The 25,095-nt window shown below is 43.6% G+C and overlaps 1 protein-coding gene across 1 annotated transcript in view; it reads right to left on the bottom strand.

The window, feature by feature from the left end:
- The window catches only part of FARP2 (FERM, ARH/RhoGEF and pleckstrin domain protein 2), an 89,767-nt gene extending 73,266 nt beyond the window's left edge, over positions 1 to 16,501 (bottom strand). Inside the window, exons 1-2 of the mRNA XM_081096268.1 lie at positions 16,389 to 16,501; positions 11,096 to 11,327 (exon numbers count right to left, since the gene is read on the bottom strand). Coding sequence (XP_080952394.1) covers positions 11,096 to 11,299 — 204 coding nt within the window. The 5' untranslated portion in view covers positions 11,300 to 11,327; positions 16,389 to 16,501. The remainder of the gene's footprint in view (positions 1 to 11,095; positions 11,328 to 16,388) is intronic.
- Positions 16,502 to 25,095: the final 8,594 nt, after the last annotated feature.

The following is a 25,095-nucleotide window of genomic DNA, read 5'->3' as shown; positions in this document are numbered from 1 at the left end:
TGTGTGTGTGTGTGTGTGGGGTGGGGAGGGGGAGTTGGCACTGGGAACCTTGGTACCACAACGAAGTAACTAAGAATAACAATATCCACATCTCTGCCTTGTGCCACATTTCTGGGCATCAGGGGCAAAGGAACAGATAAACTGCCCAAGACAAAATGACAGGTTTCAAAGGCCAGGGCAGAGTCACATAATAGCTGTGTGCACTAGAAACACACAGAACTCCTGTGGAAAGCCTATATTATCCTGGAGTTTCAGATGCTGAATTACTAACTTCTTCTCCTGAGATCAGACCAAAATAAGTTCTGAGGCAGTTTATTGCCATATTTAGGATGTTCATGTAGGAGCAATGACAAACATCTGGCTATGATGCTTGCTGGAATTTCGACTATTTTTTCCTGGCCAGAAAGAAAACATTAGTTTTTTACTGAAATAGCAACATAGTCTTCTAGCATGGAACTCCACAACTGAAAATCTGTCCTCCTATGTGCCACATGCTCAAGCAAAAGCTTTTGCAATTCTTAGAGAAAAAGAAGGAAAGCCCACTCTAAAAATGTTGAGTATTTTAAGCAAAGGCACGGGTGCTCACACCATGGGTGGAGTCTCACACACCCAAACTAGGTCCCAGACTGTTCTTTTAACCACCAAATAGCACTTTTCCACAGTACTAACTTCCAGATAAGATAATAGAAACGCTACAACTTGCATCAATTCCTAACCCTAATAATTACAAATTGTCTAGACACCTTGCTCTCTAAGCCGAGGAGGAGACACCCCTCCTCTGCGCCAGGGTTGACTTCAGACACCTCACCCCTGACAGGCTGGAGCAGAGTGACACATGGCTTCCACGTGGCTTCTTTTATTGCTCAGAAAAAAAACTTTCTAGAGCTGAGGCCAGATTTCTCCCCCCCTCCCCGATTTTATATATATATATATATATATATATATATATGTATATATATATATATATATATATATATATATATATATATATTCAAAACCACAGAATTCATTTATCAACTGAAAACAAATCAAGATTTTACTAGATCAAAAAGCTGGCCACTGCCTGGCCAGTGCTGCTCAGTGGTTGAACGGAGATCCATGAACCAGTAGGTAATGGTTTGATTCCCAGTCAAGGCACATGCCCAGGTTGCAGACTCGATCCCCAGTAGGGGGTGTGCAGGAGGCAGCCAATGATGTTTCTATTTCTCTTTCTCTCCCTTCCTCTCTCTAAAATGAATAAAAACATATAAAATATATTTTTTAAATAAAAAGCTGGCCACTGACTAACCTTTGGTAGATTAAAATCCCACCAATAAGTGTCAAACATCACACAATGAAGCCCACAACATGGGCTCCACTATGGATTCACAGATTTCTCTCCCTTTTTCTGTACTATAGCACATAACCTTCCACAGAGAGAAGTATTTTAATCTAATTAGTGATCAAGAGGAAGAACCACAAAGCACATCTCACATCATTACCTCACAAACCCTAGTGAGCACATCCCTATTGTACCAGTGATTTCAATGGACGAGGATTATCAGACACTGGTAGTTGTTATCTACAAATGAGATAAGTATTGATTTATTTTTTTTAAAAATATATTTTTATTGATTTTTTACAGAGAGGGAAGGGAGAGAGATAGATAGTTAGAAACATCGATGAGAGAGAAACATCGATCAGCTGCCTCCTGCACATCTCCTACTGGGGATGTGCCCGCAACCCAGGTACATGCCCTTGACCGGAATCGAACCCGGGACCTTTCGGTCCGCAGGCCGACGCTCTATCCACTGAGCCAAACCGGTTTCGGCAAGATAAGTATTGATTTAAATACAGCATCAATTAAAGGTCCCAGTTCTGCCCTAGCCGGTTTGGCTCAGCGGATAGAGCATCGGCCTTCAAACTGAAAGGTCCCAGGTTCGATTCTGGTCAAGGGCACATGCCCGGGTTGTGGGCTCAATCACCAGTGGGGGACTTGCAGGTGGCAGCCGACCCATGATTCTCTCTCATCATGGTTGTTTCTATCTTTCTCTCCCTCTTCCTTCCTCAATAAAAAATATACTTTAAAAAATAAAAAATAAAAAAAATAAAGGTCCCAGTTCTGTAAATTTACATGATGCCTCTAAATGAAACTTTGAGCCTCTGCTTTCTGCCAGCTTCACTTCTCTAGGTTCACTATGGTCAGCCGCGAGCTGTGCTTTCTCCACGGTCCTCACAACCCGGGGAGGTAGTTCATTCCTATACGGAAATTGGCTCAGCAAAGGTTAACATCACGATTACTCACAATCTATCCAAGGAACCACCCCTGAGAGTAACTTCTTAATGGTACAATTCTCATACTTTTGGTTCAAAACCTTCCTTCTTTACCCATTAAAAATAACTTTTAGCCCTGGACAGTATGACTCAGTTGGACGTTGTCCCATGCACCAAAAGGTTGTTGGTTGGATTCTCGGTTAAGTCACATGTCCGGGTTGCAGGCTCAATCCCCGGTAGGGGGCATACTGGAGGCAGTCCATCAATGTTTCTCTCTCCCTCTCCATTCTTCTATCTCTAAAAATCAATTAAAAATCTAAAAAAAAGGAGATTAAAAATGGCGGCAGAGTAGAGGATGCTGCACGGACATGCTCCCAGGAACGAGCTGGAATTACAACTGAAATACGGAAAGGCTTCCTGAATAATCAATGGAAAACTCACAGGAGAGAACCCTGATACCCAAGGACCGAAGGTGGAGACTGCATAGAGACTAGGAGGGGCGGAGGCGTAAAAGGGCTGGCTGGGCACCCACAGACTGCAACTGAAGTCCTGGAGAGATATCTCAGCTGTGTGTGTGTGTGGGGGGGGAGGTGCCACTGAGAACTCTGGGGTCTAATGCTGAAGCTGGGCTCCCCAGCAGAGAGCACCAAACTGAGGAGGGTACCCACATAACATCTAGCTATGAAAAGCAGTGGGGTGCTGTCTGTCAGGGAGTGGCAGCTGAAAGTTCTGGCACCCTCTTAAAGGACCAACCCACAAAAATTCCCTGTGGAGCCACCCACCTTGTGCTCTGGCAAAGGGAGGGTGAAGTGGACTGGACTTGTGAGAGCAGAACCCAGGACTGGGGACTCGGGGGACAGAGCTTAGAAGGCAGACACCCCAAGTTTCCTGGGCTGAGTCATTTCCTCACACAGCAGAGGACATCTTTCCCACATAGACACCTGCCTTGCCTGGGGGGGAAAGAGTCACCACACCCTATTGAAAACACCTTACCCTGAGGCCACTGAAGAGATTAAAAATAACCATTAGCCTCCAGGAAGAACCAACTGCCCCACTCTTGAAAAAAAACTCTCACCACACCTGAGAACGGTTGCCTGGGGGCAATTCAAGTTGGAATCCTATTAGTCTGTAGACAGAGGCAGTCTCTGGAGGCTTTGAGTCTTTGCCTGATCCAATTAGAAACAGCCTTTAACACTATCCTGCACTAGAGATTGAGAGGTATAGAGAATCTACCTTGAAAAATAATATTTTCCTTGAAATATTAAGGTTTATTGCATGTGACATTATTATATTTAAAATCGTTTTTCTTGAAATAAAAACAAAACAAAACGGAGAAAAAACAATAGAGCCAGAGGGGGGGGGGAAATATACTAGAATATAATAGAAGTAATCCTGTTATTTGCAGATTTTTAATATTTCCTATAACTTTTGTAATACCATACTATGTTAGTACAGTTTTGGTAATCCTATATAATAAAAGGGTAATATGCAAATTGACCCTAACAGCAGAATGACCAGAATGACCGCTCGACCAGTCACAATGAGGTTTACTGACCACCTCTTGGTCCCTTTCCCCAGCCGGCAGGCTCCCATCACCTGATGTCGAATGGGGAACTGGGGGTGGGTGGTGGGGGATGCGGGTGGCGCCAAGCCAAGGCCCCCACCCTGCCGGTTGCTCCATATACAGAGGGCAACCCGTGGTAGGGGTGGGGCTGGCGAGAGGGTGGGAACAGCTGACCTCTTGGTTTTTCCCCCTGGCCGGCAGGCTCCAATCACCCGATAGCGAATGGGGAACCAGGGGTGGTTGATGGTGGGGTGTGGGGCCAGCTGCCAGCAGCCAGGGAAGATGACCCTGATTGCAGGCCAGGCTTAGAGACTGTATCTGTGCATGAATTTCTCACACCCGGCCTCTAGTATTATTATACTTAAAATCCTTTTACTCTTGAAATATTGTTTATTGTATGTGATATTATTATATGTAAGATCATTTTTCTTGAATAACTGATGTTTATTGCTTGTAGAATCATATTTAAAATCGTTAAAAAAAAAAAAAGGCTTCCTGCCTGGCCAGCATGGCTCAGTGGTTGAGCATCAACCTATGAACTAGGAGGTCACGGTTGGATTCCTGGTCACATGCCTGGGTTACGAGCTCAATCCCCAGTAGGGGGTGTGCAGGAGGCAGCTGATCAATGATTCTCTCTTATCACTGATGTTTCTATCTCTCTCTCCCTCTCCCTTCCTCTCTGAAATCAATAAAAATATATTTTAAAAAATCTTAAAATAAAACTTTTAAAATCCCACCTCAAGCCACACTGAGATACCACTTCATATCTACTAGGAGGGCTAGAATCTAAGTCAGATAGGTGCGGATGTGAAGGTGAGAACGTGGAGAAAGCGGAGCCCTCATAACACTGCTGGGGGATGTAAATGGTGCAGCCACTTTGGAAAAGGCTGTCAGTTCCTCAAACAACTAAGCAGAGCCATCGCATGACCCAGCAATTCCAGTCCCAAGTATACAGCTAAACAAAAACATGTACACGAATGTTTAGAGCATCATTCACAACTGCCAAAAGAAGGAATGTCCGTCAGCTGATGACGGATAGATAGTGTGGTCCATTGCACAATGGAATATTTTTTGGACATGAAAAGGAACGAGGCCCTGACATATGTACTTGGACAACCTTCTGAAACATGGTGCTCTGTGAGGAGGCCAGTCAAAAGACCATTTGTGGATATTCCCACTGATATGAAATGTCTAGAACAGTGACATTCACACACAGAAAATAGATTTTTTTTTGCTTAGAGATGAGGGAGAGGGGATGGAGGACAGGGAGCTGACAGCTGGTGATGTGGGGTTTCTTTCTTTCTTAAATGCAAATATATTTTAAAATACTAGAGGCTCCTCCTCGCAGAGAGTGGGCCTAAGCTGGCACTCAGACATCCTTAGTGCTGCGGCAGAGGTGGGAGAGGCTCCCGCTACCACTACTGCGCTCGCCAGCCATAAGCTTGGCTTCTAGTTGAGCTGCGCTCCCCCTGTGGGAGTGCACTGACCACCAGGGGACAGCTCCTGCGTTGAGCGTCTGCCCCTTGGTGGTCAGTGTGTGTCATAGCAACCAGTCATTCTGTGTTCGGTCGATTTGCCTTTTATTATATAGGATACTTGTACTGATTTCAAAGAGGAAGGAAGAGGGAGAGAGAGAGAGAAACATCAATGATGGGAGAGAATCATTGATCGGCTGTCTCTTGCAGGACCCCCACTGGGGACTGACTGAGTTAGAAACCCAGGGATGTGCCTTGACTCTGAATCAAACTGTGACCTCCCGGTTCAGAGGTAGACACTCAACCACTGAGCTACACCACTGGGCTGTGGGGTTTCTTCCTAATGTGATGAAAGTGCCCTAAAATTGACTGCGGTGGCAGTTGCACATATCTGTGAGTATATGAAAAGAATACTGAATTGTATACTTTAAACAAGTGAATTGTATGGTAGGTGAATTATATCTCAATAAACCTATGAAACATTTTCAGTTTTATTGACTCTAGCTTCTGGCTTCAAGCCATCTTCATCCCAGCAGCAAGAATTAAACAAGCACGTGTTCTCTGGATCTAGACAGAAAGTGGGGCAAGCGTACAAGTGCTCCCCTGATGACGGGATGAGGCAATTACGTGGTTGTATGAACATCACTTCTGAGAAAGCAGAACGACTACTGTTTCTCCTCCAGGTGACAGCAGTGTGGCTCTACACCAATCTGCCACTACTGTGGCAGTCAGCACAGATAGCAAACAAAGTTCATTTGCACACGTGGGGAGACAGAAAGTATAATTAAAACTGGGTCTTGCAAGCCCATCTTTCTGAAGCAAGTATGATGAAGCAACAGGGCTGCCTCACTTGTTGAGGACAAACATGAAACAATTAGCCATAGACTCTGCGTAGAAAGACAGACAAGACCACAGGGAGGCCTTCAGGCCAAGTTACTCTATATTTTCAGTGAAGCAAAATATAGGCATTTCAAAAATAACTAAATGTCAAATTCTTCCCTAAGTTAAAAAGGTCCCTTAAGTATAAACCTGTGACATCAAGTAGAATATTCTACTCAGCCTCACTCAAGGCCAGTGTTTTGTCAATACCTGTGCATGTTAGCTAGGGCTCTGCAAGGTGTCACCAGCATGTCTGCCCTGCCAGTTCACAGGCTCTGCAAATTCATAGACTTTGCTGCTTAAGACTTAAGTGAAAAATAAACCAAGCAAGTAGGCACAAGATGGGCGCAGATGGCCAAAAACCCAGAATAAACAAAAAAGGAAACACTTGGATCTAAGGTCAAAAAGATTGCTGCAGAGAGAAGAACTCAAGCACTTAAATAAAGCATGTTAATCCAATCTAACTTCTGATTTTGTTCATCCAACGCATATTTACAGAGCAAGGCCCTGTCCAAACGCCGACGATAGATAGAACAACAGATAGATAGAACAAAGCCTTGCCTTCCAGGAGGAGAGACAGAAGCCAATTCTGGGACAGGGAGTGTCCTCACTGTGGCCAACAGACCCACCCAGCCAGGGACCTCACTGCTCTGTATGCCCACACCCTGCACTATAAGCTTGCATCATCCCACCATTCCAACAGCAAATGTGACTCTCTGTTCAAATATAAAAAATATAAAGGAGTATCTGGGTCACCTTATACATAAGGAGTATCTGGGCCCCTTTTTCTCTCTCTCAAAAAAAATTCAATTAAAAAAAAAAAAGCCCTAGCTGGGTGACTCAGTTGGTTGGAGCATTGTTCCGTACACCAAAAGGTGGTGGGTTTGAATCCCAGTCAGGGCACATACCTAGTTTGGGGGTTAAATCCCCAGTCAGGGTGTGTATGGGAGGCAACCAATTGATGTCCGTCTTTCTTTCTCTCTCTAAAAAAAATCAAATATAAAGGAGGGGGCAGTGGGGACACAGGTGATCAGTGAAGAGTGACAGTGGAACAGGGATGAAAGGCCCAAAGAGGTGATCAGACTTGATCTCTGGATCTTAGGAGCTGCAACACACAAGAGACATGGAGGCAGAAAGTAGCAGGGCGTACCTGCCTTCTCAGACTAGCCCCTTCCAGAGGAATTTAGGGGAAGCACTTATGAGACAGGGCAACGAAGTGTGTCTATCATCTAGCAAACCAGCCCACCAGGCACTGAGCTTCACAGACAGTCTTCTTTCCAGGACTGTGATCCTAATCCCCTGGCAACAGCTGCTCTGGTAGCTGCAAAAGGCCACAGCTTCCTTGGCACGCCCCACCCATCACGGTGGCTCTGCCTCTCCACCCTGTGAATCCTGGTTGGCCTGGGAGCTTGCTTTGATCAGTAAAACCTGGCAGAAGCTACAATGGACCAGTAAAACCTGGCAGAAGCTACAATGCATGAATTCCAAACCTAGACCTCAAGGGACTTTACAGTTTCCACTCATCCCTAGGTAAGCAAGGCCATGTTATTGCTGGAGGGAATGAGTCTGCAAGGAGGGAGATTCCAGTTGAGGCTGTGGAAATGTAAGGCCATCATAGACCACCCAGCCCCTAACAGCCAGCCAGACCAGAAGAACCTCCAAGCCAACACTCAGACACACAGGCAATAGTAAATGTTTGTTTTAAGCTACTAAGTTTCGTTATTTACCAAAGCTAACTGGTACATATTTGAATTTTAACTCCTCCTAAAAAGTATGCATCAGTAGATAACCACAATTTAAAAAGTACCCTATCTACCTCAGGATATGCAACAGCAATCTGAGTCTTTAATTTCTGGTAACTCTCCAGGTCTTTAAAAATACCAAACATGATAGTTGTATTTGATTAATATAAACAACAATCCCAATTTATTTATTTATTTATTTTAAATTATATTTTATTGATTTTTTACAGAGAGGGAGAGGGATAGAGAGTTAGAAACATTGATCAGCTGCCTCCTGCACACTCCCCACTGGGTATGTGCCCACAACCAAGGTACATGCCCTTGACCAGAATTGAACCTGGGACCCCTGAGTCCGGAGGCCAATGCTCTATCCACTGAGCCAAACCAGCCAGGGCAACAATCTCAATTTATTAAAACTTTTACATGCTCTAAATATTTTGAAACCTTTACAACATACCATCTCTAACTTCCTTATGTATAAAATGACCCAGATACTTAGTAAAAGTAAATTTCTCAGAGAAGGACTACATCCTATTTATGACTCAACAATAAGTGTGTTTTTTTTTCTTTTCTGGGGCCTAGTTTTAGTTGATAAAGACCATAAAGCAGAACAACAAAAAGGATGCTCTAAAGTAAACTTAGTACAATTATTTTCTTTTCTTTCTTCCTTCTTTCCATCTTTTAAAAATTTGGACCCTGTTATAAGCCCAGACCACAGCGAATGTGTTTAGCTACTTGGTGGAAATTCTTCCAAACATTTGCCTGGAAGAGTTTTGGGAGCCCTCTTAATTCCCAGATCTTTAACTTATTTCCTACAGGTGATTTACGGAAGGGTGTCTTGGTGAGCCAGGAAATGCGGTCATGGAACCAGCAGCCACCCATTAGCTGCTCAGGGTCAAAGGTTGCCTGTGCCAGACTACCTTCCCTACAGAGGCTGCCTCTTGCAACATAGTGACTTGGGAAGCTGAACAGACAGGTCCTGCCAGTTTCAGTTACCACTGCCCCGATGAAGTGATATTTGATGTCCTCCTCAAATAAGACCTTAAAAGTAATAGTCAGGGTCCCAAGTTCAGACACTATGAATCTGGGTCAGGGGTGGGCAAACTTTTTGACTCGAGGGCCACAATGGGTTCTTAAACTGGACCGGAGGGCCGGAACAAAAGCATGGATGGAGTGTTTGTGTGAACTAATACATGTTAACACTGCTGCTGGTGAAGGAGCGGAGGGGAGAGCAAGAGAACCCTCCGCTCTTTCGGCTCCGCCGGCCGGATAGAACAGCCGAACGGGCTGGATCCGGCTCGCGGGCAGTAGTTTGCCCACAGCTGATCTGGGCACTCAAGGTAGAGAATGGTGTGCCCTAGGCTCTAAGCAAGAGGCCAGCCTCCCTTCCTGCAGCCCTGCTGGTCCCTTTCTAGCCTCACTGTGCTCATCTCCTCCCTCCCCTCTCCTTTTTCATGCAATAAACTCTGCAATTAGGCACTGCCAGAGCCTAAAGGAGGTTTCCTTCAGGCCCCTTCACAGCCTGGCCCACAGCTCAATAACTGTTTTATTTTCTGTGTAGCATCTTGATTTCTTGACAAAAAAACCCAAGCATAAATTAACCTGCTAAAGTTTAAGTTCATTCTCTTGTCCTTACTTATGACATTAGATCAGGAAAAGCTTCTAAAAATACTTCTGTGCCCAGTGGGTGTGGCTCAGTGGTTAAGCCTCGACCCATGAACCAGGAGGTTACAGTTCGATTCCCAGTCATGGCACATGCCCAGGTTGTGGGATCAGTCCCCAGGAGGGGTTGTGCAGGAGGCAGCTGATCAGTGATTCTCTCTCATCATTGATGTTTCCATCTCTCTCTCCCTTTCCCTTCCTCTCTGAAATCAATAAAAAAATATATTTAAAAAAACCAAACAGATACTACTGTAAGTCAATATGAAATATTTAAAAAAGATTATATATTTATGCATTACATTTGAAAATAAATAACTTAAAAATATTCATTCTAATGTCATTTAGAAAAATCAGAATAATATTTTCTAATGTATTATATGGGTCTAAAATTTTCCTTTAAAAATATATATGTAGCCAAAACCGGTTTGGCTCAGTGGATAGAGCGTCGGCCTGCGGACTGAAAGGTCCCAGGTTCAATTCTGGTCAAGGGCATGTACCTGGGTTGCGGGCATATCCCCAGTAGGAGATGTGCAGGAGGCAGCTGATCGATGTTTCTCTCTCATCGATGTTTCTAACTCTCTATCTCTCTCCCTTCCTCTCTGTAAAAAATCAATAAAATATAAAAATAAAAAAAATAAAAATAAAATAAAAAAATATATATATGTATATACATAGATACATACATATACATAATTGTTTTTGCCAACATTATCAGTTCAATCTAATATTAGGAAATTTAAAAAATATAAATGTTATTATGGCTGACCTAGAAAAACCAGTTCTATGCTAAGACTGTGCAACACTTCCCATCCAGGCTCTCTGTATGATGAGTGTTCAGTCCTCCCCAGCCACCCTGAGCTTGGGGACTGTATCACCCCCACATTTCAGACGAGGAAGTTGACACGTAATGAGGCAAATGAACACCCCCCGCTATCCCACCCCCACCCCAAGCAGCCAGTGGCTGAGCCAGGAGAACCTGGTTCCAGTCTGCGCTCTGTAGCACCAGGCAGTTTCTCAAAAGAGAAAAGTGCAGAGACAACATGATCGGAATTTTAAAGGACAGAGAGGAGGATCCCATTCTCCAAACTGAAAGGAGAAATGCAATGTCACCATCTGCAAGGATTTTATTGGGTGTACCAAAGCCACCTTTAGTCAACTTCATAAAAAAGCAATGTCTAACCAGCAAAATGTAATTTGGGGCATAATATTCAATTTTCATGCCCTAGCTGGTTTGGCTCAGTGGATAGAGCGTCAGCTTGTGGACTGAAGGGTCCTGGTTTGATTCCGGTCAAGGGCACGTATGGCAGTTGCAGGCTCCTACCCTGTCCGGGCCCTGGTCAGGGCGCATGCAGAAGGCAACCAACCGATGTGTTTCTTTCACACTGATGTTTTTCTCTGTCTTTCCCTCTCTCTTCCACTCTCTCTAAAAAAAATCAATGAAAAAATATCCTCGGGTGAGGATTAAAAAAAAGAAGAAGAAGAAAATATAAGAAACTATGCCTCCAAAAATCACTTCTTACCTCAATGTCAAACATTTCCATAGAGTTGTCCAGCAGCTTTACTCTGAGAGGAAAGCGCTTCTCCTGCATTCTAGCTGCCATCCGCGTCATCCCTGCTGAGGGAGCCTGCCCAGGCTCCAGGGTACTCACTCCTGCCGGGGGCTGGGCGCCAAGGCGTGCCCCTGGGGTTTGCAGGGCTCGGTATGTTCCTTCTATCTCCCCCATTCTTCATCAGCTAAGAGTGAGGAATACGCTACAAAAAAAATAAAACCCAAAGAGTCACCACCAGCTATTTAGACATTAAAACAATGTAAAAAATGACCAGGTACACAGGAATTCTCTGCATGATTTTACAACTCCGATGAGTCTTAAATTACATAAAATTACAGAGGTGTCCTGGGTGGGTGGCTCAGTTGATTGAAGTGGTGTTCTATATACAGCAAAAGGTTGCAGATTCGATTCTCAGTTAGGGCACATACCTAGGTTGTGAGTTAGATCCCCAGTTGGGCGTGTATGGGAGACAAACGATCCATGTTTCTCTCTCCCTTCCACTCTCTAAAGAAAAATCAATAAAAACATATCCTTGAGTGGATTAAAAAAAAAAAAAAACTTCTCCTATCTTCTACTCATACTTGGTTGGTGGAAAAGAAAATATAACAAGCACCTCCAATAACAATATTTCCCAGGGGATTCTGCAGGCTGGGTGGCATCTGAGCACACCGACCCCACAGAAGCTCCTATGAGAGCTGCCTCACCATCACTCGGTGGGCAGAGGGCAAGAGGCTGGCAGGGCTAGTCCTTCTCAGGCTCTGCCAACCAGCCACACACCCACTGTGCTGTCCGGGCCTTCGGCACAAGTAACGGGTCCCACGTGGCACAGCACCAATGCACTCAGCAGGCTCCTCATTTCTGCTGATGGGTGGGGAAAATTCCAAGGACTGTAGCTCAAGACAACCACCCCTGACTCTGCCAGCTTTGCATTCCTTGGTTTTTCTACGTCGTGTCTCACAAGGCTGGAGTGGGTGCCACCCATGGCGAGGGAAATAGTTTCAGGCATGGTATAGAGGAGAGCCTAGGTGAGTGTCACGAGGATCACACACCTGAGGTTGGAAGGCATCCTTCCATCCCGTCCTCACAATGACCACCTACCACCCACCTAACTGGCAACAACACTGAGGGTCCAACAGAGCTAAGTAGCTGGGGCAGCACTGGGTGCCCTTTTCAATCCTCCTTGTGCCCTGGGGAAGGTCTCGCTTTTTAAGCTACTGAGTTGAGCAGGGCAAATCACTTCAGAGTTTTTTAACAAAGAAAGAACAGGCTAAGTATCAGCCAGAATCTAATAAGACTAGCTTGCTTTGAATTGTATTCATTAATATAATTACCTTCTATTTATGGCAAATTTCCTTCTTAAATATATGTATTTATGTTTGAAAGTCAACTTAAAGAAACATATTTAACAGTAAAACACAATATGACGAAAACGAATGCCAGATGTATAATCAAGAAAGAATGCAGCTGCTGCCAAGTGTTTTGTTTCACAAAATCACCTTCAAAAAGTCTTATACGAGTTTGCAGTAAATGTTTTAGAGGATTACTCTCACTACATTCCTGGTCTAGTTCCTTGCTTGCAAACTGCATGGCTGGCTGAGTCCTTCGGCCCTTTTCTCTTTGTCATGCTTATTTTGTTATCAAGACAAACTCATAAACTTTTTACTTGAATTAAGTCCTAAAAGCTTCTCAATGACCAGGTGCCAGGCATCCCACTCTGTCCAATTAAACCCTACTTGGGCGAGAACTTTCATGCACATCTAGTTGATCAGACAGAAAGCGCAAAAGCAAGGAAGTGAAACCCCCAGGAAAGTGGAAGGTGAGCAGCACGGCACAGGATGAGGCTGTGTGTCATTCTGCCAAGCACACCTCCTGTCTCAGTTCCCACACATGTTTGGGTTGGGTTAGCAGTTACCTATTATCTTCAGAATTCTCTCTCCAGGTTGTATGCCCCTGAGAGCAGGAACTAAATGCTACTGTAAATGTCTGCTATGTGTTTACTTAAAGTCACTGGCATCAAAGAACCCGAACTGCCTCATTATACAATGCATTGTGTAGAGTTCAGAAACAAAGACAGGGCTCCCTCACAAGCAGAAGGACACTTGAGGAAATCACTGTTTTCATGCCATTAAGAGTAAACCTGAGATATACAGGTTCTGAGAATCATAAATACGAGCTTTTTTATTTCAATTTCACAAACTTGAACAGTTAGTACAAAAGTGAGGGAAGGTGTCTCCTGTGTGAAACATTAAGTTCTTGGTCAGCTCACATTTAGCGAACCCGGAACCATCAAGAGTAGGTTCTTTTGAAACAAGTTGGGGGGGTGTTTTATTTTAGGCACCAAAGCTACCTTTCCACTTTTAAGCCAAGCTACAATTTTGAAAACATATGTAAACCAGAATATATTTTTAGAAGTCACTATCCTTATTTATTCCATTGTACAATTCTCATTTACATTTGTTCTTAATAATTTTATATGGAAAAAACTTCTTCAGGCTCTTTCTCTTCTGTCATTATAAGAAAGTCATGTCTACACACATACTTCTAAAAAAAGGCAAGAAAGACCAACCCATAGTGTCCAGAGGGCACATTCAGGTGAGAAAACGCCGAGGAAAATATGCAAGGAGGTTATTGCTAGAAAAGTCAGGGCAGTGGTCCCTCCTTCGTGGTGGGAGGGGTCTGTCACTGGAGGGTAAGGGGACTCAGTTCTATTACTTAACCAGGGCAGCGTTCACTTTATAATTCATTGAGCTATAGATTTGACTCATGTGGTTTTTCTATGTTTGTGTTTATTTTATAATAAAAACATATTTAAAACAGCATACTTTTAATTTAACACTGCTTCATCTATCAGAAGAATGAAAGACATATTACACATAAAAGACTTTTCTTAGTTCAAGGAATACTAAAACATGGCTCCCTAGAGGAAACTCCTTCCTCACAGCAAACTTAGATCCACTCTACTGTAAACATTGGCACAGCTGATGCTGAAACTCAGGGTCATCTGAGGAAGACAGATTCACTTGAGTCAATGCCCCAGGAGGGACCTTGCTGTGACGTTCCAAAGAAAAATCTATCTGCTATGACATAATAGCAATGTGGCATAAACTACCCGTTTAATGAGCATTCAGCTTTAAGTTTAAGAAAGCCTTGAAAGTAAGAAACTCCAGTGCTGTGAATGTCAGCTAACCTTGTTCTCAAAGGCATAACTGGATACTTCCTGTAGAAAGTGAGGCTGATCATCCAAGTCACTTTCTACAGCCCGATGACTTCCTCCAGCCTGACTCCGGGAAAGATGTCTGCATTGAGCCGTTTTCACAAATTATGACCTACAGAAGTTACTTTGTTCTGTTCTGTGTGCTTATAAACCAACATTACAAAGGCAAGAATATGCAAGCCAGACTAGAAATAAACACAGCAAGGTCACTACCAGTCCCTGACACACCCAGTGTTCTGCAGCCCCTGCTCACGTCTCTGCTGCTGCCAGAGAACCTTTCCAGAAATCCCGAGAGAAGTGACCTCCGAGGGACCGCAGCCCATTTTCCCATCTTCCTTGCACCAGACTGAAATGCTTTGTGGTCTTCATTTCTAAAAATACTGCTGGTCGCTGTATAGTTTCCACTACTGACATTTAGTGCTACCTACGACAAACTCAGCTCCTATGCGTACATACTCATTTAATAAAAAACTTAAAAAACCACCTTGAGACATATTCCACCTTAAAGTTGGAAGAATTTGGTTCAAAAGTCTGCCAAGGCTTTGACTAACGATGTGTCAATGCAGGTTTGTAACAAATGTTGCCTGGGGAGGGAGGGTGTTGATATCCAGGGAGGCTGTGCCAGAGTTGGGGCAGGGGTCATATGGGAATTCTCTATAACTTCACTCAGTTTAGCTGTGAACTAAAAACTGCTCTAAAAAAAAAAAGAAAAGAAAAAAGTCTAGTAAAAACAAAAGTCTGCCACAGAACACATAACTCAGAAGTGACAGAGTCAGGACTCAAGCCCAGCCTGGATTTGGCCACCATGTTCCCGGTCTCTGCTGGAAAACCAGCTCACAGCTCCTCAGACACAGCAGCCCGCAATCACACTAAGGGAGCTTGCTCAAATTTCTCTGTGCAAAAAAAAATCTACCTTCCATGAAATATTTTTGGTTGTTTCTTTTTGGAGGACCAAAAAACACACAACAGGTTCTCGAATAACGTCATTCTGTTCAATGTCATTTCCTTACAACACCGATGAGGAAAAAAGTCCATTCCTGGTGGGACCACTGTCTGTGTGGAGTGTGCACGGTCTCCCATGTCCATATGGGTTTCCTCCAGGGACTCCGGGCTCCTCCCAAATCCCAAGGATGTCACGTGAGGGGAATGCCCTATGTACAGGTACAGTGTCCCTATCTTTGTGCGCATGGGTGGCCCTAAGATGGAAGGGCACCGGTGGGGGTGGGGGTGGGGCGCCCCCACCTTGTGCCCTGAGCTGCTGGAAGAGGCTCCAGCCATCCATGACCCTGAACTGAAACCAGCTGGTTAGAAAATTGTTACCTTACTTGTTTTTACTATTAATGTTTCTCAAATGTATGTGTAGCTGACGTTTATTTCAATGTTTAATATTAGAAGTGTTTGGGGTCTTTATTTAGAAGTTTGGTGATGTTTTTGTGACCAGAAATATGTGGTAGGAACTTAGCTCTGATTCACATCATTAGCTGCTGGTAAAACTGGCTTACTTTAGGTTGTTTCTCTTAATGTTACAGTTTCCAAGAACCTGTCGACGACTAAGTGAGGACTTGCTGTACTTCTACAGTGACCAACGAAGGACGCAGAAGATGGCACTCATTCCCCTGCACGTTCTAATATCCTAAACCCCACGGCAGTGTTGGGAATGAACTTTTGGTGCTGGTGGCATTTAAATGGAATTGTCACCTGGTTCTCAACCTTGGATTGCATTACCTCTTTAACACAATGCAGCAAGAGATGGACCCTTTTTATTCCCTTTCTAGTAAGCATGGCTGATAGGTTTTAGAATAAACAACTGCGTAATTCAATCAATGTAAGGACCTGGAGGAAAACCGTCAGAACCTGCATTGCCAGGCAAGGCTTCATAGAGCTGACAAGGAATAAATGGCTGGCCAGTGGAGGGCGGGTGGGCATCCCACCCAGGGAACAGGGCCAGCTTCACAACACCCCCTCCCCAGGATACAGCCCATCTGTTGAAAGCCATAGAAAACACGTCTGGTGCTGAAAAGCTGGGGAGAAGGGCACTTCGGAACTCACCTGTACACTTGCTCCAATAGGTGCTTCAGGATCGATGTCACATATGTGAAGCCTAAGGACTGACAAGAACCTGCATCCTGGGCAATGCTGTCCCTCAAGTACCAAGAAGGGCAGTCATGGTCGCCAACCTCAAAAACCTCTGGTGTTGAAGGGCAGCTCACGAAAACAGAAAGGTGTCCCCAGGCTGTGATAAAAGAGGCCAAATAATCATGTGGACACTCAGGCACTCATGGGAAATGAGGAAGGAAGGACACAGCAGTAGCCTGGGGGCAGGGGGTGGAAGTCTGGAGGCAGTACACCTGGGATCTAAGTCTAACTCAGCCATGGATGAGTGGTTATTTCACCACACCCATCCCCACTCTTATGACTTTAGATAACCAATATTTTCAAACCTTACAATTCTTTTACTCCCTAGGTTTTTAAAAGAACTGCCTGAACACTAAATAGATGTCAGTAATTTTGACCTTCTACCATTAGGTATCCTGACTTTACATGAAACAAAATTCTATTAGCTGAAAAATAAAGTTTAAAAATTGTTTTTATTTATTGATTTTAGAGAGAGAGGAGGGGGGAGAACAGAGAATACATTGATTTGTTGTTCCACTTATTTATGCATTCATTGCTTGACCCTGGACCGTACTCACAACCTTGGAGTATAGGTATGGCACTCTAACCAACCAAGTACCTAGCCAGGGTGTGAACAATAAAGTTTTAAGAGCTGAAATGAATTTGGATAGCTGACTGATTTTCAACATTTTTTTTTATATGAAGTTGCCCAATTCACCATCAAAATCTTCACAAAGTCAGAAAGAGGTCTATACCAGTACACTGCTTTGATGTGAAAGCAGGTGTTTGGCGCACTAACTTCTGTTAGAGGAGTAGGAATATAAACACAAGCATTTGCTTATATTAAAAAGACTGAAGGATAAAGCAGAAACTAATGAGACAGGTAGGCATCGGACTAGGGAGGGGGGAGCGTTGGGAAGACATCCTGGAAGCCACTTCTAATATACTATGTTTAGTCATGTTGACTTGGGAACCTTGTAAATGTTCTTATATGATTAGAAAGCAAAATTAAATCAGTTTTTTTAGAAAAGCAAGCGCTAAAATTTCAAACAAAATGAGACAGATGATCCTCATTGTACACTAAAACAGTGACTAAACTACAAAGAGAATTAGTTCAAGTAACTTTAAAACTTAGTAACTTCGTTATATATCACTAATAAAATGTATCCTAATCATTAAAAGACTACAAGTGAAACCAGAATGTGGCATATTCCATAAAAAAGTGACCTCATTTCTTCAATAAATGGCAAAGAAAGTGGGGAGGGAGGAAAGAAACTATTAAAAGACTAGAGGCCCAGTGCATGAAATTTGTACACTGGTAGGGTCCCTAGCAGCTGCTGGCCAGGTACTCCCTTCCCTTCCCTCAGCCGCCTGCTGCTGTCTGCTGCTGCTGCTGCTGGCCGGGGCCTCCCTCCCTTCCCCAGGCCAGCCTGCCCCCTAGTCGAACTCCTGGAAGAACTCTGGTTGAGGGAACAATTTGCATACTACACTTTTATTATATAGGATGTTACCTGTCAGATGTGGACCTTATTTGAATCCTGAATCAAGTATTTATGGAACAATCAGGGAAATGTGAATAGTAACTAGATATTATATATTATAAAGTACTGTTAATTTTCTTAATGGTATTGTGTATATATAAAGGATAAAATGGAATAATGTCTAGGATTTACTTTAATATAGTAAGATGGAGGGGACTGTAGACGAAACAAACAAAAAACCCCCAATCTACTTGCCCATATGTTGACTATGGAAGCTGGGTTTGATATATTACCCCTACTTTTGTGAATGTTTGGAATCTTCCATAAGTTAAAAACAAACAGGTCTAGCAACAAGTTTCAATGTATATAAGGATCTAAGGATCCCCTGGAATAGTGCACAGCTGATAGGGAGTGTGTGAGGTTACTACACAATGAAATGCTGGCTCAGGCCCGCCCAGGCCAAGGTAACATAAGGCAAATTCTTCAAGATTAAAAAAAAAAAATTGACTTAAAAAACTACACCATGCATTATAAATTCACTGTTTCCTTTGTCACCTCCATTTTATTTCAGTTATTGTATTTTTCAGTTCTAAAATTCCAACTTGTTTTTCTGTATATCTTTTTTTTTTTTTGGCTAAAACTTTCTATCTTTCCACTTGTTTCAAAAGTACCCTTACTTCTTGGAACATTTCAATAATAGTTGCTTTAAAGTGTGTTTTAGTTTTTTTATTGAAACCATAACAGCTTACCACAAACTTAGCTTCTTAAAATAACAGCCTTTTATTATCTCAGTTTCTGTGGGTTGGCAGTCTGGATTGTATGGACCAGCAGAGTTCTCTGCCTAGGGTCCCGTAAGGTCTAAGTCAGGGTGTCAACTGGCTTAGGGTTTTATGTGGCTGCTCTGGGAAGAAGGTACTTCTGGGCTCGTTCAGTTCTGCTTGGATACAGGACTGAGGTCCCCAGCCCATGCTTCTGGAGCTGCCTGCACCCCATGGCTCCCTCCATCTTCAGAGGCAGCATGCTGAATCCTTCTCAGGCTTCCACGTCCCTTCTGCTGCAGCTGGGGAATGAACTCTGGTTTTAAAGACTTATGGAAATAGATGAGGCCCTGCTGGATGATCCAGGACACCTCTCCTTTAAGATTAGCTGATTGGGACCCTAAATTACATCTGTAAAGAGCTTTTGCAGCATAACATAACATGTCCCCAGAAGTGATACTAGTGGATGAAGGTCATGAAGGCCCAATTTTTGCCTACTCCAAGTCTTCATCAGGTGATTCCAACACCTGCAGCATTTCAGCTTTTGTCTGACTTTTCTCTTGTGAGGTGGCGTTTTCCTGGTTCTGCATATACTGGGTAATTTTGAATTGTATCCTGGACATTTAAAAAAATGTGTTATGAGACCTTGGGTTTTGTTTCAATCCCATGCAGAATGCTGGTACTTTTGCTTTGGCAGGCACTGGCCTGGCTGGGTGCAGGCTGCAAGTCCCGACCAGCCATCTCCAGGCTGTGGATGGCTTCAGCTCATCTGTAGAGGCTCTGTCCTCCCGTGTACCGCAACCCAATGGCCAGCATTGTTTCCATTATTTGAGTTGCCAAAGTCTCTGGCAAGTTGCTCAGGGTCAGAATCATGCCCGCACAGCTCAGTGTTGAGCCCCAAAGTTCATAAACCACTTGGGTCACTTTTCTGAGCTCCTCCCTCTTCACAATCTCCCTTGTGTACTTTCCAGTTGCCTGGGGCTCTCCTCAGAAACCTGGGGCTTTAGTCATTTCCTGTGACCAACCCATGTCTGGGACCAAGCTGCAGGAGGGGAGGGAGACAAAGCAACAGGGTTCCCCCACTCCCTTAGAGATTCAAGTGTCTGTAGGCTCCTGCTGCCACAGGTCTGAGTGGAAGACAAGGAAGGAGAGGACAAGTGTGGCTTTCTTCACCCTCTCTCTTCTCCTGCAGCTCTCCTTGCTCCCACCTGTGCCCATCTCTGGGTTTCAGATGTCTGAAGACCAGGCTGGGGATGCTGGGAGAAAAACAGGAGCCTCCCTGTTGGTGCAGTGTACTTTAAATTCTGTCCTTTGTCCCCAATCCGCCTGTCACCATTTACTTGTCAGAGTTCCCAAATAGCTCCATGCAGCTGTCCAGGCTTACAGTCAGTGCGAGAGTTAGCTGTGTGTACCATTCTGCTTTCTTGGAACCAGTCCTTGACATCCATACACACTAAACCAGGTCTACAGTGGTTATCTCTGGGTGAGGCAAGAGAGTTGATTTCTATTTCCTTTCTTCCAATAATCTGTACTTTTCAAATTGCCATTACTATTGAAATCAGATGGCTTTTCTGCAGACTACTGTTTAATTACAACCTGCTTTAGAAGTCTTCACTGACAAGGTTACTTATAGTATGTTCACCTGCCAAGAGAAAGCAGGAAGGACTATTCCATCTTTCCTCTAGTTGTGCTCACTCTTCTAAAATAGTTCATTTAACCCTGGTTGTTGTGGCTCAGTTGGAGCCTTGTCCCCTACACTGAAAGGGGCAGGTTCAATTCTCGGTTAGGACACATACCCAGGTTGTGGGTTTGACCCCAGTCGGGGTGCATATGGAAGGAAACCGGTCGATGTTCCTCTCTCACACTGATGCTTCTTGTTCTTTCACTCCCCTCCTCTCTCTAAAATCCATTAAAAATTTAAATAAATCAGTTCACTTAAATAAAAATTAATATTTTCAAACACCCGGAATAGCTATCTTGTTCAGATACAGTCATGGGCTGTTAATGACTGGGATACAGTCTAAGACATGCATCATTAGGTAATTTGGTTGTGCAAAAATCATAGAAGCACTTACACAAACCTATATGGGACCACCTATTGTTCCCAGTCTACTAGCCTGGACAGCACATTACTGGGCAAAACACCATGGGATTAAATCAAGCACGAGAGAAAATGATGCTATCAAGAGACAGTAAACACAGATGTATGAGGCTGCGGCCAGTCTAACACAGCTGCTGTTTTATAGAAAACATTTTTTTATAAGTAGGAAGAGTACACTCTAAAACAGGGATGGGGAATGTCCAGCCCGTGGGCCATATAAAGTCGGTAAAATCATTTGGTCTGGCCCTGCCAAAGTATTAGGGGTGAGTTAATTATTTGTTTGACCAGATATAGTAGGCTAATTTATTCTTATTGATTTCAGAGAAGAAAGGAGAGGGAGGGAGAGACATCAATGATGACAGAGAATCATTGATCGGCTGCCTTCTTCATGCCCCCTACTGGGGATTGAGCCTGCAACAGGGATATGCGCCCTAACTGGGAATTGACCTCCTGGTTCATAGGTCAACACTCAACCACTGAGCCACTGGGCGGGGCAGCAGGCTAATTTTTAAGCTGATAATTTCGTATGGCCTGCGAGTGATGTTATAAATATACAAATGGCCTTTGAGAAAAACATTTCCCCACCCCTGCTCTAAAATAATAAAAAGAATACAGTAAATATATAAACCTGTAACATGACCATTTATTACCATTTTCAAGTATTATGTACTGTACATAATTGCATGTGCTGTACTTTTATAAGTATCAGCAGGGTTTTTTACACTAGCATCACCACAAACACGTAATGTGTTGCACTATGATGTTGTGATGGCTACGACATCACTGGGATTTTGGGGGAACTGTTGTATATGAAGTCCCTTATTGGACAAAAGGTTGTTATGCGGCCATGGCTGTAGAGACTTGTTCCCCCAACATTCACCTGGTTAACTACCACCAATGCCACTGGGGTTTGACTCGTGAAGGAGACAAGCATTAACGAAGCCGAGCCATTTAAACAGTCTGTGAAATTGCCTAGTGTGCTTCCTCCTTCCCAAACACATTCTCATTGGCGGCTGGAGGATGCTCAGAACTCCCTCGCCCCCAAGAGCTCTACTGTATCATCATTTGGCATCAAGCAAAGGACCAGAAACTACCCCTGCAAAAGCAGCTATTCTGCCTCGGATTTTTGGCCCCTCACTTGCACTGGCCCCTCCCAAGGTCCTATGCAAACTGTGCCTATCATTAGGGCCTTTTGTAAAATTTGCAAAAAATATTCTAATTGCAATGGACTAAGACTGCTGCCTCTTTGCACTCTCTCCCTTTCCCTTTATATCAGGTTGCTTAGAAGGGGCATCTTAGATCCAGCTAAGGGCGCAATGAGTTGGAAACACTTATTTTAGGTTTAATAGGTTCATTTATATGTTGTTCGCTGTTACTTCTGTGTATACTTAAGTTATGACCAGCCATCTCAGTGCAGGTGTAGCTTCGAGGAATACTGTTATAGCATTGTGCCTGCTCACCAGGGGCTAAGACAAAGGGCCAGGTGGGGGCTGCAGCACGGGACTAGCACGGGAAGTGTGTGGGCAGAAACAAGGCTTGAAAACCTGTGGCGCTTCTGTCAGAAAAATGGATAATGTAGTAATATAATTATAAATGTACCATAGATTTTTCTACTTTTTTGAATGGAATTGTGCAAAACAGAATTTAAAAGAACTCATACTTTGCCGAAACCGGTTTGGCTCAGTGGATAGAGCGTTGGCCTGCGGACTGAAAGGTCCCAGGTTTGATTCTGGTTAAGGGCATGTACCAGGGTTGCGGGCACATCCCCAGTAGGAGATGTGCAGGAGGCAGCTGATCGATGTTTCTAACTCTCTCTCTCTCTCCCTTCCTCTCTGTAAAAAATCAATAAAAATTAAAAAAAAAAAAAAAAGAACTCATACTTTCCCAAGACACACAGCTGTAGCTCTGTAGCTGTACTAGACACAGCAAATATGTCTATATGTGAAATCATGTTTTCTGTATCTATCAATAATAAAGTTTTTTTTATCAACTATCCTAGAGGGATCACTAAATTCTTTCCATTCTCTGTCATATGAAGAGGCAATTAAAAGTACACAAAGAAAAAGTACTACAGCATGTATCAGGTAATTAACAAATGTGCTATTTTCTGGGATTTAGTGATTTGTGTTCCTGGTCAGATTCTTCAAATCTGTAACTTACTTGTTTTTTTAAAATTCTTAATAATTATTCACTTTCAAAATTAATTATTTGTAACATTGTATTCTTGTCTTCAAGAGGCCCTCCTTCGCCCAACTGTGTAAGTTTCAGGCCCCATAAAATTTGGCATCTGCCCTTGCCCCAAATGAAATCTAATTAATTTTATTGAGTACCCAAGTAAGTACTTAAGGACATGGGACTTTACAAGAGAGAGAGAATCCCTTCCATTATAGTGGAAGACTATAAAGAGGAGAGTGTGCTAAATGGTGGTAAGTCCATGGAGAATGTCAAGTAAGGACAGCAGATGGGATATGACAGGTGGAGAGGAAGGGGGAAGGCCTCAATAAGAAGACAGCACCTACATCAGGCTTAAAGAAGGTCCTGGTACATATTCCAAGAGCCACCGCATCCCGAGTGACTGCCATTGCTAGGAGCCCATGCCACACCCTCCTCCATGTCATCGCATTTGATACTCAGGATCCCATTTACAGACCAAGGTGCAGAAGGGTTAGTGACTTGCTCGTGGTCACTCAGCTCTGCAAGTGACCCAACCCCAATTCCATGGTGTACTGTCTCCTCTCTGCTTTGAAGGACCCAGGTGACTAGCACAGGGACACAAAGATCTAGAAGGGGAGACAACCATGTAAGTGGCCAAGAGCACCTCCCCACTGTAGTACCAGAGAGCAGAAAGTACGAGGTAACATCAAGGAAGAGAGTGCTGCTAGCCTGACCCAGAGAGGCTTCCCACGCCTGAAGTTGGAGTTGGGTCTTGCAGGTGACAGGAGACCAGCTGGACAAAAAGCAGTGTGCACAGGCATGGGACTGCTGGGTAAGAATGGAAGGCTGTGTGTGGCTGGGGCCCCAAGGATGCCCATGGCGGGCTGGGCAGCGAGGGTGTCATGGCCCAACCTAAGAGGTCTGGATGCAATTTCACACCTATTTGAGGTCTATAGCTGGGAAACAATGAGGAGAATAAGCTGGGAGAGATGGGCTGAAGAAAGAGTCATCATGCATCCTACAACATTATAGTAACATTTTGCATTTGAATTTTAAAATGGCTATAAACCAAATACCAGTTTAGGGGTAAAACAATCCTATGACTCTAAATAAAACTACTTATATCATTCTAATTTCACTTCTGATCCTTGTCCACGTCCTCACATACTTTTACAACATATAATTGCTGTGTACACAGTTTTGCCTTTTGGGTTAAGCCATGTTTTTGAACACATTTCAATTTTTTTGGGAGGGAAGGACAAGAATGGGGTTGCCAGAACATGCTTATTGGCTGTGGAGTGCTATTGCATGCATATTGGAATTTGTTTTAAAAACTGGAATTCCAAAATCACAGTCTTTATCACATACTGCCAGTTGCTCTCCAAAAAGATTAGATTTACAGAATCACCACCAATGTAACTGCTCCCCAGAAACTCACCAAACACTGGGATTTTTTTCATATTGAGTTTTATGGAACCCTCACCTTTTTTAGTCTGCTGCCAAGGTAAAACCTGGAGTGACTGCGGTTTCCCTGCATACCTAACACTATGCTGTGTGCAGGAAGCTCATGACCCATTGGTAAGCTGATAAGAAAGCGGGTGAAGGAAAAATGCAAACAAACCTGAAACGGGAAGCAGCATGTGCTGTACTTTATACGTATCAGCAGGGTTTTTTACACTAGCATCACCACAAACACATAATGTGTTGCACTATGATGTTGTGACGGCTACGACATCACTGGGATTTTTGGGGAACTATTGTATATGAAGTATAGAGGTGTTGAGTATAGAGGTGTTGATGTGACTATGGTAGGAGTGTTTAAGAAGAAGGACTTAATTCCTTGTGGCTATATGGGTTTAAAGAACTTGCATAGAATTATTCCTGCATCAGTCTTTGCTTTGTCAATCCAGTGTATATCCTTCCCTCCATGCAGAATAACTGCTTAAATCCTGTCCACTTCTCACTGTCTACTGTCTACTCAGACTAATCTTTCACCTGAGAACAGAATGGCTAACATTTATTAAGCACTGACTGCGTACCAGGCATCTTGCTAGCAGCTATCCTATTAGTCCTCACAACAACCATCTGAGGTAAATTTTAACCCCATTTTATCAACAAGGAACCTTGTTGAGGCAGCAATGAATTAA

This window comes from Myotis nattereri (assembly GCF_964212035.1).
Source record: "Myotis nattereri genome assembly, chromosome: 7".
Classification (NCBI taxonomy): Eukaryota; Metazoa; Chordata; class Mammalia; order Chiroptera; family Vespertilionidae; genus Myotis; species Myotis nattereri.
The sequence above is the reverse complement of the archived record's forward strand: the minus strand, read 5'-3'. Positions and strand labels throughout refer to the sequence as shown.